This window comes from Convolutriloba macropyga, chromosome 6 (genome assembly GCF_964194025.1).
Source record: "Convolutriloba macropyga chromosome 6, txConMacr16.3, whole genome shotgun sequence".
In the NCBI taxonomy this organism is placed as follows: Eukaryota; Metazoa; Xenacoelomorpha; order Acoela; family Convolutidae; genus Convolutriloba; species Convolutriloba macropyga.
The window spans coordinates 47,978,926-47,998,720 of record NC_134473.1 but is presented as its reverse complement, the minus strand read 5'-3'; the positions used below and the strand labels follow the sequence as shown (position 1 = coordinate 47,998,720).

The 19,795-nt window shown below is 35.7% G+C and overlaps 1 protein-coding gene across 1 annotated transcript in view; it reads right to left on the bottom strand.

The window, feature by feature from the left end:
• Positions 1 to 12,024, bottom strand: part of LOC142341720 (uncharacterized) — a 41,076-nt gene extending 29,052 nt beyond the window's left edge. The window contains exons 1-5 of the mRNA XM_075392886.1: positions 11,761 to 12,024; positions 11,036 to 11,179; positions 10,600 to 10,690; positions 7,293 to 7,398; positions 6,774 to 6,884 (exon numbers count right to left, since the gene is read on the bottom strand). Coding sequence (XP_075249001.1) covers positions 6,774 to 6,884; positions 7,293 to 7,398; positions 10,600 to 10,690; positions 11,036 to 11,179; positions 11,761 to 11,865 — 557 coding nt within the window. The 5' untranslated portion in view covers positions 11,866 to 12,024. The remainder of the gene's footprint in view (positions 1 to 6,773; positions 6,885 to 7,292; positions 7,399 to 10,599; positions 10,691 to 11,035; positions 11,180 to 11,760) is intronic.
• Between the last annotated feature and the right edge of the window lie 7,771 nt (positions 12,025 to 19,795).

The following is a 19,795-nucleotide window of genomic DNA, read 5'->3' as shown; positions in this document are numbered from 1 at the left end:
TCAGAAAATTGTTGATATTATGGGTTTTAGTAATATTAACATTCATTGTAATGTGATATCTGGTGTTAAAGATAATGGTAAGGATACAGACATATTATATACTTTTAATCTAACTGAACCACCAGGTTACTTGATAAATATTATACCAACTAATACCTTATATCAAAATGTAACTAAAGATAGAATAGAATATATAGAGTTTCATATTAAAAATGAGCATGGAAGACCTATAGACTTTAATGGTGATGTATTAAGTTTTACTTTACATCTGGTGTAACCAGCAACAACTTCGTTGATCTAATATAGTTAGCAGACCGAAGGTCTGTTTGATTTAGTTACAGACTTAGACTTAGACTTTACTTAGACTTAGGCTTAGACATAGTCATAGATTTAGACTTAGACTTACACTTAAACTAAACTACAAAACTCTCCGATCCCAATTAATTCTTAGTTTACCATTAATATTTTTATTTTTAGTTATATCAATGACAATGTAATTATAAGGCTCTTTCCATACCTTATTACATATATTAGCAAAATCATAATAACTAAGTTCCACATTATTAAAGAAATCTTGATATATAGATATGAGGGCTTTACCTCTCTGTTCAAATAAAATAAATAGATTACAGTTCTCTCTAACACTCTGCCTATCCAGAGAGAACAGGTTTTGATTAAGATATATCATATTGCAATTGTTATGTCTACCCCTACAAAAGTATTCATTAATAATTGGTTCTTTGGCTCTAACATAATCGAATATCATTAGTTTCTTTAAGTCTTTAGGTAGTTTATCAGGAGAGGGTAAATCTTTTATATCTTTAATAAACTCTACATTTGCTTTGCCATTATCAACACCTTCATCTGCGAAGCAGGTTCCCTGATATTGATCACCAGTAGGACCAATGATGTATAACTTATCAAAATATATACTAGCTAGAAATAGTTTTTTTAATAAGAATGTCTTACCACATTCACTAGGACCAGATATTATACATCTAAAGTTAACTGGAAATTCAGCTTCAGTAATTATATCATCATCATTTAGCCATGATTGTAGATCATTATTTATATTAATGGCAATAGGACTTGTTTGGATTATATTACTTCTTGGTGGTGATATATCCACCTTATCAGGGAACCTGCTTTGCAGATTAGGACTACTTCGCGGATTATAACTACCCCCTTGACTATAACTACTTCTCTGATAGATAGTCTCATCATTATCATTATCATAAACATTGACATTATCATTATCATTATCATTAGCATTAGCATTATTAGCAAAGCTACTTCGTAGATCATTATCATTATCATTATCATTATCATTAAACTTAACATTATCATTATCATTAACTTTATCGTTATCATTAATTTTATTGTTATCATTAACTTTATCATCTGTGAAGCAGGTTGGCATGCCACGGACGGAGTCCGTTCCCTGATTATCATTATCATTAACTTTATCATTATTAGCAAAGCTACTTCGTAGATCATTAACTTTATCATTACAACCCAAACAGAAACACTCATTATACATTCCTGGATATTTACATTGATTAACTAGAATATTTAAAGCATTGTTAATTCTAAATCCTCTATCAATAAGATAGATCATGTATAAACAATAAGCCCCACAATAAGATTCATCATATTGTTGTATTCTTTCATTAGAGCCTAGATTGACATACTCTTCTAAGAATAATGGAGGAGTTTCTATACCAAAACTATCAAAGTAATACACTGGACCACCTTCTCTTCTTATAACTAAAACCCAATGTGTACCTTCAGTTGGATGTAAATTTACAATAATGTTGGAGTTGGGTTCACTTACGTTTTTTGGAGTCTGATCTCTCATTACAATTTCAATTGGTGTTAGACTTATATCTTTACCTATATCTTTTATTCTGATATCACTCATAGCACTATTATCAATATTAAATTTATTATTGAATTCCTCAAAAGTTAGGATAAGCATTTTCTTATAAATATTATTAATGTTTAATTATAACTCTAATTATTGCGAAGCATCGGTGGAACCGTTACACGGATGGTCGAAGACCCATAAGTCTAATTATAAGTTTAATTATAAGTCTAATTATAAGTCTAATTATGGCTAAGCATAGTCGAAGACCCATAAGTCTAATTATGTCTATATTTATCTATGTTTTCATTTATAAAAATGGAGACAGGTGGCGTGGTTATAATTTTTATTTTCTTAATTATTTTTTGTTTTATAGTATATGATTCAATACCGAGTAAATATGCAAAACTAGAAGAAAGCTTTGGTGGATTTATGAATAGGAGTCTAGTTAGATTTGAATATGAAAAGTCACCATTACACACTATTGTCTATGGTGGAACTGGTACGGGTAAAACATATTTTGTTAGACAATACTTAAAATTATACTCAGTCCAAAATCAAGATCCGCGAAGTGGTTACAGCGATCAGGATCAAAATCAAAATCAAGGTCAAAATCAAGATCAAGATCAAGATCAAAATCAAAATAAAGATCAAAATCAAGATCGAAATATAGTTATAGTGTGTAAAGATGACAGAGACTGGATAAATCCCGAGACTAATAAGTTTTATACTGGATTTAATAAATGTGATATGAATATGATCACAAAAAACAATATGCAAAAATTTCTAAATTGTGTAATAGTACTTGATGATATGGGTGATAAGTTAAATAAAGATATAGACTATTATTTTACTGAAGGTAGACATTATAATATTCAAATGATTGTAATGTGTCATAAACCAGCTCAAATAAATAATACAGCAAGAATGAGTTGTGATACTATTTATTTAACAACTTATAATGGATCTGATCTATTTAAAAACTTTAATGAGATATATAAATGTGAACATGACTTTAGTAAAATAATTAATGAGTTAAATAGTAACCATTATAATCGTACAGACGGAATGTCAGATGAACTTCGTTATGGTATAATTAAATATAATAAGAAAGAAAATACTTTTATTATTATTAATAGTAATAGAACAATGATATATGATTCAAGAGTTGGTTTCCTTGATTTAAAAGCTCTCAGTTTAAAAGATGAGTTAGGAAGAGAAGATATAAATAAACTTATAGCATATATGAAACCACTCATGATAAATGCAACAGATAGAAATACTATTAGTCATGATAATTATCAGTTTTATTTTAATAAACTTCTTACATTAAAAGGTATTAAAATACAGAATGATGTTTCAACTCAGGAAGTGGTTAAAGCAAATGGTCTTAGATTATTTTCAACTATTTTAGGTATTATAAGTTCAGGTTTAATGATATAATTTCATGAGTCCTGATATAACAGTAAGAAATGCCGGACATGTGGCAACTGCAGCGAGTACTATGTTGAATAGAACAAGTACATTATTGAACTATGGATATGGCAGAAATCAAGATCAAGATCAAGATCTGGAACATGAAAGGGAATATACAGATGGAGAAACATGGTCGAAGACCCATCAGCGAAGTTGTTACACAGATCAGCGAAGCTGTTACACAGATCAGCGAAGCAGTTATACACATAAATATACTGGAATTTTAAATAAAGAGGGACGAGAGAATTTAAACAGTCTATATGTAAATAATGAAGAATTTAGAAATGAAATTATAAATTATGTTAAAAGTAAAATGCAATTAAACCTTGAAGCAATTTTAGATAAGAGATGTAAAACTAATATACTCAAAACGTTAGGAAATAAATATTTAGCAGAGTGTATCAAATCTAAAGATAATACTAAAGATGTAATTGAGATATTGGCTAAATATATATGTTGAGTATAATTGAAATCAGTGAACGAATTTTGTTCGTGGTTTACCAAACTGTTCAACGGAGTTGTTTGGTTAACCACGAGTGAAGCTCGTTTGCAAATTCGCAGTTTTGACCAATTATAAATGGTTATAAAATGTTTAGAGTGTAACTATAAATGTGGAAACATTGCTTGTTTAAAATATCATTACGAATCATGTCATAAAGATAAAATTGATAAATGTATATGTGGTAATATAACAATAAGTGCTATTTGTGCTAATGATTTTTCTCCATGGGGTTGTTCTTTAAAAAATGAATCTAGCTCTAGTTCTGGTTCTGGTTCTAGCTCAAGTTCTAGCTCTAGATCTAACTCTAGTTCTGATTCTGGTTCTAGCTCTAGTTCTGGTTCTGGTTCTGATTCTAGTTATAACACCAGTTCTAACTCAGACCCTAACCCTAACTATAACTCAGTCCCTAACCTTAACCCTAACCCTAATCCTAACCCTAACTATAACTCAGAAGTATTAATCATTGAAAGGGACGAAGTCCTTGGTACCCCAACTGCCCCCGCAGATCCACGAAGTTGTTACACCAATCAGAAATTGTAATAAATGTAATTATATAAAACCAAAAACCACTAACTGATTTTGATGAGAGTATGTATACATGTAGAAGTTGTACTTCAGCTAAAGTTAATTGTCCATATTGTGCTTCTATTGTGAGATATGATGGGATACGGGCTCATGTAAAGAAACAGCATCCAGGTGTAGAATTAACTAAAGGATTTAGTAGAAATCTAACTGAAAAACAAAGTTCTAGAACTGAAAGTACTTTAGCCATTAGACAAAATGAAGAAGATTGCTCATGTAAATGTTATGGTTTTGTATTATTTCTTATTAATAATGGAATAAATATAGAAAAAGTAAAAAGAAAATATAAATTTATTGAAAAGTATAGATAATTTGAAATAAAAGTATAAAAAATATAAAAATTTATAAAAAGAGGGAATCACTCCTTAAGAGTGAAAAAGAGCGATATTTTCTACTGGGGGATCACTCCGAATAAGAGTGAATCGCTCTTAAAGAGTGAAATGTAAATTTTGCTTTATTTTTTTAATTTTTTTATCTTATTTTTAATTTAAATTATATTCTGATTAATTATTGATCCAATATAGAGAGAATATAGAGAGAATATTCAAGAAGACATTGAAAAAAAACACTTATCACTGTGTTTCCACCGATCTCAGTGTTTTTGACTGTATACCCATCACAGTGTGTCCCATATACAGTCTCACACCAGGGATCTGCGAAGCAGTTTCACTGATCATCCTTTTTAAGAACTGTGAATTTGGTTTTTTTTTGTTTTTTTTTTATCTCACTTAGTTTCATAGTTTTTTTTTTCATCAGAATCCTGAAAGGCGGCATCGCCTATCGGGGGACGTTCACTGGAGTCAGTGAGGAAGGAACCCCAAACCTTCCGTTTGCTAAAGCAACTTAACTAGACTCGATGATTTAACCACTACGCCAAGTGAGACAGGAAGTTTTAGTTTTAGATTGGTTAAATATTGATTAGGGGAATATAAGAAAATTTTAATTATTTCAATATTTTCATTTTTTTGTTCAAGTTTTCTTTTTTATTCAAGTTCATTTTCGCAAGTTGGTTTTACGTGCTTGTTAGTTTTATACTAGTACTGGGATACGTCCACCGGAGTCGGTGGGGATGGTGAAGCATGACCGAAGGTCTATAGAACCCGAACTATCCGTCTGATAATGGTTAATTACCAGCTTAACTCTGTACTAGTGGTTTGCACTAAGTGAGACAAGAAAGGATAGTTTTTAATTGTATAAGAAGTGAATATAGAGTGAATATACAGTAGTAGATAAAACAGGGAAACCAGCAAGCAGTAAAATTTGTTCCATTCGACGTGCGCGATTAGCGTTAGGAGAAAAGGAACAAATTTTGCTGGTGGCTGGTTTCCCTGTTTTATCTACTACTTCATTTTCGGTAAAATTTAAGCAATATTTCAATTCAGCAGGCATTAATCTATTTTAACGGTTTCACGTTTCTTGTTTAGCAATTGACAGAGCGTAGTGTCGTTTACGTAGTAACTGATCTGATCTTTATACAGCGCTATGCAAGTCAATTGCGCGATATAATTTCAGTTTTCAGGAATTTTGCAGTTAAAAAATAATAAAATAATTGCTACGCTTTGTAAGATATTCTGCATTTTTTTTTCAATTTGTAAAATTTTTTTAACATTTTTAAAAAGGCTTTCTAATTGTGGCGTGCTACTTGATACAGTTAGCGTACATGCAGATCTGTGGATACAAAGAAGCGCCTAATAATTCTTAGCCAATAAGATTATAATTTCCCTTGGACTGAATGCGGAGACAGTTTTACTTCAGGATTTCTTTATCTCAGAAAAAGTTTCCGTATATAGCTGTTCTCGAATTAGCCAACAAATTCTCGGAAAGATGAAAACATTTTGCGTGGCAATTTTTATGCTCTTACTTGGCTATGAAGAGCATGGTTAGTACTGAAGCCAGCAGCTAAGTAAGAATTTTAACAATCAAATTAAATCATTATAACCAAAAACTTGCCCTACGCGCATGCATATAAACAACTTGCCCTAAGTTGAGTCGGTTTTAATGGAATTGCTTGCATCACTTCAAAATTTTTGTAAATATATTATTTTGCTCCACCGCTACAAAATGCTATAAAACCATTGTGTAATTGGCAGAAGAATGAGTGAAACCAAAAAAGTTTCACAAGAGGGGAATCCCAAGTTCAAAATGGACCAAATTGTCCATTTTCCATTTTGTAGGGGTGATATAGGCAGAATTAGTGTTCGGGGCCAGAAAGCCAGAAACCGCTGATAAGTTGATCTCCCAGACTTTGCCGCCTAACCACCATTGCATTTTTTGACTAAACGCAATTCACTCTATTTTGTTTTTGATGACCCTAAAGAAAGCTTGAAATATTAACGCTGATTTTCGTACCTGGCCGCGGCGTGAAGACTTGTCTGTTTCTCATTATTGGCCATCATCGGATCTGCACCAGAGTCTAACAACACCTGTGCGCCCTCTGCAAAGCCCATAATTGAACTCCACCTGACAAAATATTTAGCTTTCCAGTTACCGTTGCATCAATTAACATGTTTATGGAATCCAAAAAAGAAAATTCGGAGCCCCCTTTTTGTGGATAATTTAATTCCGTCGATTTTTTTTTGAACTGAAATCCAGCAGCCTGCTGGTCTGAATATCGTTTCTTTTTTCGGATAATATACGTGCAAGGTTGTCGCTATCCGCTTAAGACGGTTACCCTGCAAGAGTATTGCTAAGGAAAGATCATCTTTAGCAAGACTCTTACACAAGGCCATGGAACATAAACGTCATCCGCAGAGATAACCGTCGGATTTCGACTGGTTTGTGCGAGCCATTGATTGTTTCTTAATTGAAATTTGTTTCTCAGATACGACTCTGAAAGAGACGGAGTTTAATTTTTGTTGTGATCATCACCTGAGAGGCACGGATCCCTCGTTGTCCGGTTGGTTCACCACAGCCCCATTGGCCAGTAGCAGTTTGATCATACTGACATACTTGGCCACAGTTTTGTTCCTCGGCTCTGAAAAGTATAATAGTTCTTATTGTTTAATTTGGAGTGTTTCAAATAACCCTTGCAGCTGAAACCGATGGCAATGAAATTGATCAAAATACGGACTTCCGCAAATGTTAAAAATCTTGAACGACGGCATTTGATCCAGTCTTGGGCAAACTCGAATGATATTTCAAGGCAAGATTGTAAACTTAGAACGCTCTCCGGCTCTATCATATAACTGAAATTAGGACTGGTAGCGGTCAAGCAAGTCAATATTATCATTATTATTATTAACTGTGAAATGCGTTTCAGACTGTATTTTGTGGAAAACTGCTAAATTATGATTTTGTTGGAATTTTTCTGCAAATTATTTTGGCTTTTCTTTTTTAATTGCCATTGAAAAACAATGAAGTGCTGTTTGAAAGATATTCGATCATTAATATCTTTTTAAAATTCCAATCATGTATCCAATATATTTCATCAGTTAGGAAGACCATTTACTTCAGTAATTGTTCGTAAGCATTAAATTCTAACAAAAGAGACACTGGCACTTACTGTAAACGGGTTCGAACCTCTCATCTGCATGTCAATAACTTATTACTCCACTGCGCCGTCTGTCACTTACCTCTATAAGATTTCTTGTGAATTTAAAGCAGATTCAATAAGGATAATGGAAACAAATGCGTTAATTTTTTGTAATATTTGCGTGTTTTAGCAAGACTTGTTTTTACCTTAAGAGTCTGGTTTATTATCAGAACCTGGTTGGTACAAAAATATGTTTTAAAAAGGGCAAGTTGAGAGTAGTGAAAAGAAATGAATGGGAAAATCATTTTTCTTAAAAAATATAAACGACCTTTGTTTCCAGTGCTGCTGATGCGCACGATTCAGTGAATTATAATGCAAAACGCTTCAAACGTTTTTCCCTTCAAAAATTTTTTCCCGAGTTTTTCTCCAGCGGTGAATTATTGTATGATCTGCAGTTCTTAGCGGTGAACTCTTTTCTATTTGCCGTCTTCCCCGCATTGAACGCCTAAAATTGCAATTCTTTCATGTTTTCACCGTAATCACAGCAATTCTTAATTTTTTTAACCGATTTTTTAATCGTTGTCGGCTCGACCCGGGGGTTTCTTCTACAAGCCTTTCTGTTTCTTTTCAACCATTACAATGCAATAACTACATTTGCTCCATTAGATTTAATGAAGTTTGTCACTGTTGTGAGCAAATACTCTTAACAAGATACCGGTTAGAAGCATGTTTGCTGTCCACGGAAGCTTCAAAGAGTACATTTTCCATCGTAGTAAGTTTTCCGTTCATTTCTTTCTCATTTTAATCATTTTTGAAGTATAATAAGGTGACAAAATTGTTGAAGTATTATCTACAAGGAGCTAGTGAAGCCTCATGGAGACGTTTTTGTTAAGTGTTATATCACATTCTACTTAACCCTTTTTTGTGATTTTTTCAATTACTATCAGTTTATGGCGGTTTTGGAGAAATTATGCTACATCAACCATGCCAAATTCCAAATCATTTCATTGACTTTAGCAGCACACTTGACGCCAACAATGCTATCACAAAAATCTTCTAGCAACAAATTTTTGTATGATTTTTTGGCCTTCTCTCCGCATCGTTTATTTCCATATATTTTGATAATTTGTGTACTCTGGAACTCACCTAGGGTCATGAAATGATTTTCTTTCAAGCAAAACTAACAACATGCTTTCAAAGTATTGGTTAACTCGCGCACATTCATCAGATCAATTGCCAGTCTTTGTAACTATCGTCTTGCGCAAGAATCAAATTTTTTGGCAAAATTGAAGTTGTTTTCTCATTAAACAGAAATTTAGTTTTTATGGACTTGCATTATTGAAGTTATATACTTTTTAGCAAAAGAACTTAAAATACTTTAAATTGCTAGAAGGTTGAGAGAGAACAACCTAATGTAATTTTTGCGTATTATAAGCCTGACATAGCGCAAAAAAAATTTCGACTTGTTCAACGTATACTTGACTACAGAAATGATGCCTTGAGAAACAAGGAAGAATATGAGAATGGGTTAAAAGAGATGTCCAATTTAGTGAGTTTAATAGCAGTTAGTGTAAAGGTTTGCTCACTAGCCTTGCAAGTAGGAGTTGCTGGTTAGAATCCAGTAGTAGTCCATTTCTTAGTAGTTGCGCATGCTTAGACCCACTAATATAAATCAGCAATCTCGTATTTTAACGGGATAGTAGGGATAAATTTTAATTTTTTGTGCATCATTACAGGCGGATTGCACCCAGAAATAGCACTTCAAACCTTAAAACAACTTGCCACTGAGGAGTTTGCATACAAGGTTCATCATGCTATAAACAATCATCGCGCCGCAGATAGTGCTTAATTGAGTTGATACTAGAGCTAGTCTTTTCCCACAAAACTGATTCAACTAGCCTAAAATTTGTCTTCTTATTTTCTTAAATTGACTCAGCTGCAGTTCAGAAACCAAAGTTACCTTAAGCGTCTTCAAATGGGCAAATGTTAATCTGCATTTTTTCTTAATCGGCCATTAACATTGCGAGGGTCTTACGCAATCAATATCAATTAAGTTTTCTCATGCTTCCCGTTATACTCGCCTTCTGGTTGGGAGTATACAAAGGAAATTTGACTTTGATGTTCTAAAGATCAAAGAAGAGTTGGACTTCAAAATTTTATTAAAAAAGGGAGTTGAAGAATATAGTATAATAAAAGATCTCAATATAGGGATATCATGAATGGTAGCAATTGGAAGAGAAATAACAGGAGTTTAGTTTTACTTTGATATTTTTGAATGCTATTTGAATACTGAATTGATAAAATAAACGTTTCCTATTTATATGCTACAAAGTGGGACAATATTTCCGATTTTTATAAAAGTGGTATAAAAGATCCCATTGTGGGATAAAACCTCCCGTTTTAATTTGTAATAAAACTTCCCATTTTTATTATTTCTTTTTTGTACACCGTTTCATTGACAGTTTGCTAAAAAAAACTACCAAAGAAAATGGATACAGCATAAAAATTTTATTTAAATACGAGGTAATATCATTGCAATATGAACCTTGCCGTTAAAAATCTTGACATCTTGACTATAATTTTTTAATGCAAAACTGCAGTGCATTTTACAACTTTCAAAAAGGGTCCATAGACCACTAGGTCAATTAGTCGAAAAAAAGATACCGATCATTAGGATACAATAAGGTGAATAAAAATGCAGACCTTGAACTGTTGCTGTTATTCTGATTGGTTTTCCAGATGCAGCCTTGTGAAGAGGTAGCACCCCGTAGAAATTAGCCTTGTTCACGTCTACCTACAATGAACGATTGCATCATATCAAGCCAAATTATTTTCTACTTACGCAATATACCTGAAGGAACTTTTTTACATGTCATTGCATGTGTTTATGTCTGGCAGATAGGCGAAGCCTTTCCAGCTATTTCGCTGGCCAGCAGTATGAATACAGTACTCTTGTGTAATCTAGTTAGAACTGTAAACTTTTCTGCATCTCAATTTCAAAGTTCTCAATCGTCCAAATTAATTGTCTTCGAGGTCAGATTTCTCAAAAAAACAATACTTCAATATGCCCCTTAAACAATGCATATATAAGACTCGATAGCCCCAAGTGGTCGAAATAATAACCAATTGATTTGTTTACCTTGAGTACTTCTACCAGGTACTTGACGACATCCAAATTGCCGCTGTGACATGCCAGGTGCAATCCAGTTGAATGCATAGGAAAGTGTCGTTCGAGGGTTTTGTAGTTGCCATCAGTGCCCAAGTTGAAGTCTACCTTCTTCTCCTAAAAACAATAGTCAAAACAGTTCATCAAAGTTAGTTGCATTTGGTAAATCTCGTTATTCCCTCCCCCACCCCCTTCTCACCCCACAAAGTTATGTCCCCTTTATTTGTTTCTGTAACGAGAGTACGGGTTATAATGAGAAGGATCCAAATTCTGAGTTCGATTTGCCATTTAATAGAAGAGGTCATGATTTTTGTTGAAGCAGAAAAGATGTTTTATGTTTTGTAAGTATTTGAAACTAAAATCAGAAAAACCAATAAATATATTTTCGAACTAAATCATAAAAAAGACAAAATCATGAGGACAAAAACACCAAATCATAAGGAAAAGCGGATCTGTTCCGTTAGTGCTCCCCTCCTCCCGTATGCTATGACCCCCACTTACAGAAAACGTGACATTACATAGTAATTCATAATGTAAACATATGACACGCGCGTGATCTGGGGTGCAAATAAGATGCACCCACTAAGAGGGGGGATGGGGGTGTAGCACAAACGGAAAAGATCCAGGAAAAGCTAAGCGTCGTGTATATTGGACATATTGGACTAGGGATAATAACAGAATTTGAAATTTGGGATAACCTTAAATTTCTTCATGTTCTCCTGAAGTTGTTTGGGTGTTCCTTCCTCACACAGTCTGAAGAACTGATGCTGAGGACTCAAAATTGAACGCACATTGGATGCCATATAGCTTCAATCACTCCCAATAAATAAAAAACAACTACACGTTTTGATACAGGCTTTAAAAATATATTACGTTTGGTAGCGTATGCATAGGTGAATATAATGTACTGCTGCTTACGTTTGCCGTGTATAACGATTTGACGCAAAAAGAACAAAAATCGCTTAAAAAATATGCTTTTTTCTGAATGCATACATTATTATTTATGAAGAGGATAGTTAAACTAGAAATGGTGAATTTAGTACAACTATAGTCTCACTGCTAGTTTAATTTAAAATACATTTTCTTAGCGTGCAGTTCCTTTTCTGGACTCTTCCATTTTGAATGTTGCCTTCAAATTTTGACGGGTATTGTAATCGCCTTTGCAACGTAAAGCTCATACAGGTTTCAGGGTTACTTTGAAACCTAAACCTTACGTTACAGAAGTCCAAAGTTGCTATTCACGATGAAAAATGGTTACGTTAATTGCAGGGAACTTTTCTGAAATTAAATACTAGTTAGATTTTCTTTCAATTGGTCTTAATCGATAATTTGTTAACTGTCGCGGTTAGTAGCAACAAGAACCAGTGACGGCGTTGATAAGCGTGACAATGAGTGTGGGTATTAAGACATGGTCGTGGAAAATTGTGACAAACTCTATCAGTTTTACGCGAGAAAATGGACTTTTACTACGTAATAGTATAAGAACGTCATTAGTTTTATTAAAAACGATCAGTTTTCTAAAAACTTACGTAGGTGTCAATGACAGTTGAATTCTAAACCAGCATATCTTCTGAAAAATCTTATTCATTGAAAAAGGGATGTTTCTTAATGGTAAAATGATCAATTGTTAACAGTTACATCTCAACCCAAGCGTACACATTAATCTTTATTTAGACCCAAAAAAACGTATAAAATTCAAGTCAAGATTAATAGGTGCTTTGCTACGATTGAACAAACTTTAATATGTTGCTGTAGGGATTAAAACAGCCGGAAAACTGTCGAATACTCCCTACTCAAGTAAGTAAACCGTCTTGTTGAGTCTACGTCCAGTACTTTTTAAAATTGACAAAAGATCTCAGATGAAAACCTTTCGATTTCAAGAAGAAAAATTTATCATCTATTGAGTGTCGTTTATTTGTAAGAAATCTTACAACTCAATAAAGTGACCGACCAAAGACTTGTTTTGCCATGGAATCGACTTTTTGAAAAAAAAAGAAAAAATATCTTGATCATTGTTATTGCTGGTATATTTTTAAGAAAAGAGCCTTCATCTAACAGTAACAATCAAGTAACGGTTGGTTAAATAATATTGCTTTTTCCAAAATTATCCTTCCCTATTCAATTTGAAAAATTAAGGATCTTTCCGCTAGCGCCCCAAGTAAATTAGGCACCTCCCATTTGTATATGTTTTAACATTACATACGCATTTGTGTTATTACCTTTGCATACGTGTGAATAGGCATTTAGAAATATTCAAAAATTTTAGACTGGAGGTTTGAAAATAATTGGTATACAGTAAAAAGTCGCTGCATATAATGAAAACATCAACCAAAAACTTGTTATTATTGCCTTTTTAGCAAAAACGAGCTTTCTAAATGGCTCTACTACTATAAATTTCTTGAAAATTCAAAACTTGTTAAGGTTTATTCAAAAAAAGTTTCACAAAGTTATTCAAGTGGACTAACACGAGCTATACAGTACCAGTAAAAACCTGTTATAAATCAGTTCAACACAAATTTGTTCAAAAATCAGTACATATAATAGGAGAAGTTAGAGTAACACAAAATGGCTAACTGTGGTGAGCATAAAGTAAAAGTACATTTAAACATAAGAAAATGTAATGAGTTTCATGAGTTTTATCGAAGTTCCCTTGGGCCAGGCAGCTCCTTCACCACATACCCCCGTCGGTGAAAATTTTTAGTCCACTTAAAATTCTGCAGCATTGTAGAAATTGCTGGCATTCAGGCTGGAAATTGAGCTCTTCGCTGGCGAAGTTGATAGTGGTTCGGGTTCTTCTTCCATGTCTGCTTGAGGGGTTTTTGGAGGTGCTTGGTTGGTAGGCTGTTCTTCTTCCATTTCTAATTTTGGGTTTTCTGGAGGTGCTTGGTTGCTAGTTTTTGTCAGTCTCGATCATCCATATTGTCCATGCGTCCAGTGCTGTCCAAGTATACAACCTCGATCTTTTTGATGGGTGGTTGTTCTTGGTTGTCGTCTGCCGAGCTGTCGTCAGGCGTTGCTGTGGTGACTTGTTCGTGGTTTGGTTGTTGCCAGATTTTTGGTGACAAATTTGTTCAATTTTGGTGTGGACTTCATGATTCCTTTAGGGATTGTCTTAGGTGCGGGTGAGTAGGAGCAGGAATGTTGGTTCGATTATATAGTTGCTTGTGGACGCCTTTCGGATTTGTCGTTCACGAAATCATCGGGATTCGATGATGTAAGTATTTCGAATGGGGGAGTCCTTGGGGAATCCGATTCTAGGTTTAAGACTTTTAACGTTGGGGAGAAATTTAGTTTGTTCTTGTTTTTTGCTGTATAGCTTTTGTTATCAGAAGAGCTTGAGTAAAAGATTTTTCTTGGTTCCTTGTCTTGCTCTTTTTCCTTTGTTTTTTGTGGGGCAGCAGCTTTCGATTTCCGATCAATTTCATTTGCTGAGGACGGTTTGATTAGACGGGCTTTGGCGTCTTTTAGGCACCGCGGTCGTTTTGTGCTCCCCGGGAATTTTGTTTTAGGGCGCTGCTGATGTTTTGGCTGCTGTGTTTGCTTGGGAGGTTCTCTTTGGGAGCAACGAGGTCGTTTTTGGGCTCGTTGGTTGCGACGTGCGAGGGAAACAATTTCAGAGTGTCCCAGGGGTTGTCTATTCACCACATTTTGATTTGATGGTGCTGGGGCTTCTTGGAGAGGGACGGATCTAGCTTGTATTGCCCTTGCTTCTTGCTGTCTTGCTTGTTCGGTTTTTTCTTCTAAGCAAAGCTTTTTTATTTTTTCTTGAGTTCGTTTGTAATCACCGACCGTTTTTCATGTTACCATGTGTTTTAACCGGGGTTTTGTTTCCGGTTCGCGTGATTTTGTTTTAATTACTATGGCTAAATCGTTTTTTCCCCACTTACTGTGCTTTTGCGGTTATCAGTGTCTAGCGTAATTGTGGGGGGAATAGTTCATAATTATTCCATCTGGAATAATATTCTATTGGGATTTTAGTGTTCCCCTAGATTGTGATGGTTTTCGCGCTAGTGTTTTGCAAGCTACATTTTTCTATCGCATACTGCCGTAGAGGTCTTATCACCGAAGCTTATTTCGCGACGGTCAGGTATTATCTTACCAGGAACGCGCGTGTGGCTAAGCAGCTTCGCGTTCTCTGAGTCATCGGAATCCGTTATCGCCTGTGGGGTAGGCTGCGACTGCGCTTTGTACTCGATGTCGAGCTCGGGTTCGGAGTCGTTGTCCCAGTCCCACATTTGTCTCCCTGGGGAGAGCTGGGTGACGGAGGGTCGCTTGATCTGAAGCACATTTGTTTATTTTATTGTATGACAGGTTTTTGTTTGTAGGTCTAGTAATGATATTAGATAGTTCTGTATTTGGGGATCTGCTGAAGTGGGCTCCGAATGGTTTTATTTTAGTAGTTGTGTTTGGAATCAGTCTTATGGATTCAATTATTTTAGCTACTATTGTTGCTTAATCTGACGATGATCAAAGAGGATCACATTCCATTACGGCTAATCTCCGTTTTATTGTTTGGATTAGTCTCTCTACCATACCGATGGCTCTATAGTCTCCCGCGGGAGCTAGGGTTAGTTTGATATTTTTGTTTTTGCAAAAGATTTCGAATTCTCTTGCTTTGAATGCTTGGGTTTGTTCACACCGGAGAGAACTTGGTATGCCATGAAATCGGCGGTATTTTTCCAGGTATTTTAATGCTGCTTGAGTATCACAATCCTTAAATACTTGTGCGTGGGGATAGCGTGTTAGAAGATCTACTGACACTAGAATTTGATAGTTTTGTTTATGTTCCCTGAAAGGGATAGGTCCCGCAAAGTCTAATTGAGCCTCCTTGTTGGGTTCGGTTAGTTGTGGGAGCATCCCTAGGGATTGTTTTGTTAAAACTGGTTTTAGATTTTTGCCCTTTTTGATACAATCGCCGCACGATTGTGCTTTGGTTGTTACGTCCTTATGAATTCGTGGGAACCAAACCAGGTTCGCGAGGCGTAGCATTCGAGTTTGGCCTGGGTGTGTCTGGTGGAAAGAATCTATCACTAGTATTTTGAGTGATGAGGGCACCATTAGGCGGTTGTCATAGAGAACACACCCGGATGGTGTGACCGAGACATCTCTTTTCAGGGAGTAAAAATAAGCGCTTAAACGTTTGAGTGTTTCTCAATCCCCTTCCCGAATTAGTTCCAAGATTGGGGCCATTTGGCGATCTTTTTGCGTTGCCTCCGCTAGGAATTCCTCGCCAAAAACTTGGCATATGTTTTTTCTGTATTGGGGCGTATCTTTCAAGTTGCTGAGGGGGTAAATCGGGTCGGATGGGTTCGGTCTTAACGCTGCTCTACCTAGGCCCTTATTTGTCTCTTCGTCTGTTTGGGTGGCAATAGTTGTTTTGTTAGATTCCATTTTTTTAATGAGTTTGCCTGGTCCTCGCTTTTTTTCTGACAATTTTTTGTTCAAAAGTGTTGTGTTTAGGGCGGCTTCTGGTAGTAACGTAAATTATATTGTATCCCTGGGGATCTTCTTGAAAGTAATTAGTGGAAATCGAATTAATGGGTTTGAAATTATGGGCTTGTGATGGCAATCCCGGGGGTTTTCTGTTGTTTGATATAATATGAAATGTTTTGTTTCAGAGGTGATTATGAACTAAGTGGGGTTGAATCAACTTTGACGAAATAGATGTGGCAGAGTGCGACTGAATTTTGTTTGACTTAAAGCAAAAAGCGCTCTCGCTATTATACGCGTGCTTGAATTTATCTATTTTCAATTTAATTGGCTGGTATTTTGCTGGGAGAGTGCGCGTAGACGAAGTGTAAGTCATCGAATTTTGTGTCAGCATGAAATTAAAGTCACTAATTAAACTGATTATAAACAGTGTATCGTCGGCTGACGGTGGGGGCGCTTGGTGTTTAGGATGGCGGCTAAGGTAAACGGCGAACCCCATATTTTTCCCCGGGATATGCTCCAAATTAAACTTAAATGTTAGTAGTCTATCTACCCATCTGGTTAGGCGGCTTTGGTAAGTTTTATTTCCGCAACTTTCGTTTGGAGCTGTTAGTAGATCTCTGTGGTCAGTTTGTTGTGTGAATTCTGTTGCATACAAAAATGTTTAAAGTGTTCAAGGGTCCACACGACGGCTAATAACTTAATTTGGTTTGTGCTATTTCTGAGTTCGTGGATATTTAAAAATCTGCTGGCAAATGCAATTTTGTGCCATTCATCATTATGTTTTGTTCTATACTAGCCCCGTCTTTTTGCGCTTGCGTCACATTTGGGGCGTGTTTGTTTTGTTGTATCGAAATGTTTATTTTCGATTATGTGATGTATTTTGTTTCTGATTCTGTTAAATGCAGAACTGTGTTCTTCGTTCCAATCTAGTTTTAGGTTTTTTGGTTAAGGATTTTTCTTCAGTAATGGTCGTAGTTGCTCGGAAAGTTTTGCGAGGTTCGAGTTGTTAGGTTGTGTACGCTCCCTAGAAACGACCGAAGTTGTTTTAGTTTTTTTGGGTTGTCGAAATTCATTATGGCTTCTGTTTTTGTTATTAGCGGTGTAATTTTGCAAATTCACACTTTTGGAGACTAATTGCTAGGCCTTCGTCATCTAAGTTTTTCATAGTTTTGTCTAAAATGCCGGCCTATCAGTCAGACAATAAAATACATTTAGGAATCTATATTTTCCTGTTGCTCTGCCTCCTAGGATGCTAAAGTTGCAGTGTTTTGCTATTGAACTGTCCAGGGGGATTTGGCTATACGCATACTTAAGGCCTATTTTTGAGAACCAAAATGTCCATGGGGATTGTTTTCTTTGAGTTATGTATAGGGCTACTGCGTCCACTAGGTGATCGATGCTCTGCATCTGATAATTTTTTTAATGTGTTGCTTTCTTTATTTTTCTTTTGGAATCGAGGGCTATTTTGACTGATTTATTTTTCTTAACCGTTGTTACTACTGGGCTAACGAACAAATCATCAGGGCATTTCTCGAGTTTTATGATTTGTGTGTCTTGTATTAGTTTGTCGAGCTCTGGTTCTACTTTTTCGAGTAAATGCAGGGTTAATCTCCGCCCTTTTTGTTGCTTTGGGATATCGTTTTGTTTGAAATTTGATTTGTCGATGTGGTTTTTTGATTTTCCTAGTCTATTGCTTAGGTGAGGATATTTTTTATATATCCTTTTTATCATGTTCTTTTCTCTTTCGATAGTAGAAATTGAGTTAATCCAGTAACCTGGGGCTGGGTTATTTCGTTGTTGAAGTAACTTTCCCAGCTTTTGAGGGACGTCTCTCCCATCAAGTTGTTGGTTTTGTGGCCGACTACTAATATCTGACAGTTGAGTGCGGTTCATGATCCAGATTGTAGTTTTAGATTTAATGATCCTTTAATCTTTATGTTGTTGTTGTTGAAACATCTTACTTTGGTTTGGCTTATATAGGGTCGGAGTGTTATCCTCGGGTTGTTTTTCATTATTTTGTTTGCCTGGTCAAAGGTGATCAAACTCCTTGGGGATCTGGTGTCAGCCAAACAGTGGATCTTGTATTTGTTCGGGATTGCTGTTCCTATCCATATCTCTTTGGGTTGGGTTAGGTTTAGTTTGGTGTTTTTATCTTCAGCGACTGTTGTTGGGGCAATGTGATTTACATCAGCCCAGTCCTCAGATAATTCTTCGATGTAGAGCACTGCCTCTGGGTATATTGACTCTGTGTCGTTTTGTTCTTTTTGTTCTTCCTCTATGAGGTTTTCCTGTATTTGTCGAACTCTAGTTGACTTCCTTGTCCCTGGGGGTGTTGGTATGCTTCTCTAGGTGGTGTTTTGCGCATGGGTATGTGTGGTACCTTTGATCGGCACATCTTGGAGAAGTGGCCTGTTTTTTTACATTTACTACAGGTTGCTTGCTTTGCTGCACATTGGTTCATTTGCCCTGGGGAGAATATTCCACCGCATCTCCAGCATTGTTACTTTTTTGTTTGTTTGTGGTGTTTGTTGTTGATGTTGTGATCCTGGGGCTGGACGTCATGCGTTGTTTGATATCGCGTTCAATTGGTTGTTCCAGTTTGGTGCTCAGGTGCGCAAAATTTCGTTCTGATTTTCTTGTCCTCTTTCTCTAGACAGCGCGAAATTTAATTGTAGAAATGTGGTTCGGACTTCTGATAGCAATTCAATTTGAATTGTTGTATTATTCATTTTGGCAATGAAGAAGTCTTATATCAGGTCTTCTTCCACATTCCCCAAGGCTGCTTTTGAGCCGAGTTCTCTTAGGCGGCTGGAGAAAGTTTAGAGGCTCTCGTTTGTGTTCTGTTGAACTGTAAATAATTGAAATCTATCAAACATTAGATTGCGTGGTCGAGTAAAGTTGAGGCCTAATTCGTGCACTAGTTCGTTTGTTGTGCAATGATCGATCAGTGTATGTGGGTTTCTTTGATGGAAAATGGGGGTTGCTTCTGTCTCGAGGGAAAGGTATATTACGCTTCTCGCTCTCAAATCTGCTTCGTCCCATGTGTATCTGTCGATCATTAAACCTCTATTTCGAAAGTGTTTGCATTCGTTTTCCCAATCGACTTTGCGTCTTTCATTTCTTATTTCTCTTTTATTTCCTCTTCTTCGCTTGAATTTTCTATCCTTTCTTCGTATGTGGGAAATGTTGGGTAGAAGAGGTCGTTTGGGGTTGGTTTGAGGTGGAGAAGGTGATCGACATGCATGTTCTCTTTTGCCATGACAGCCATCTTGAATGTGCAGAACCAGGTCTGCCACTCGA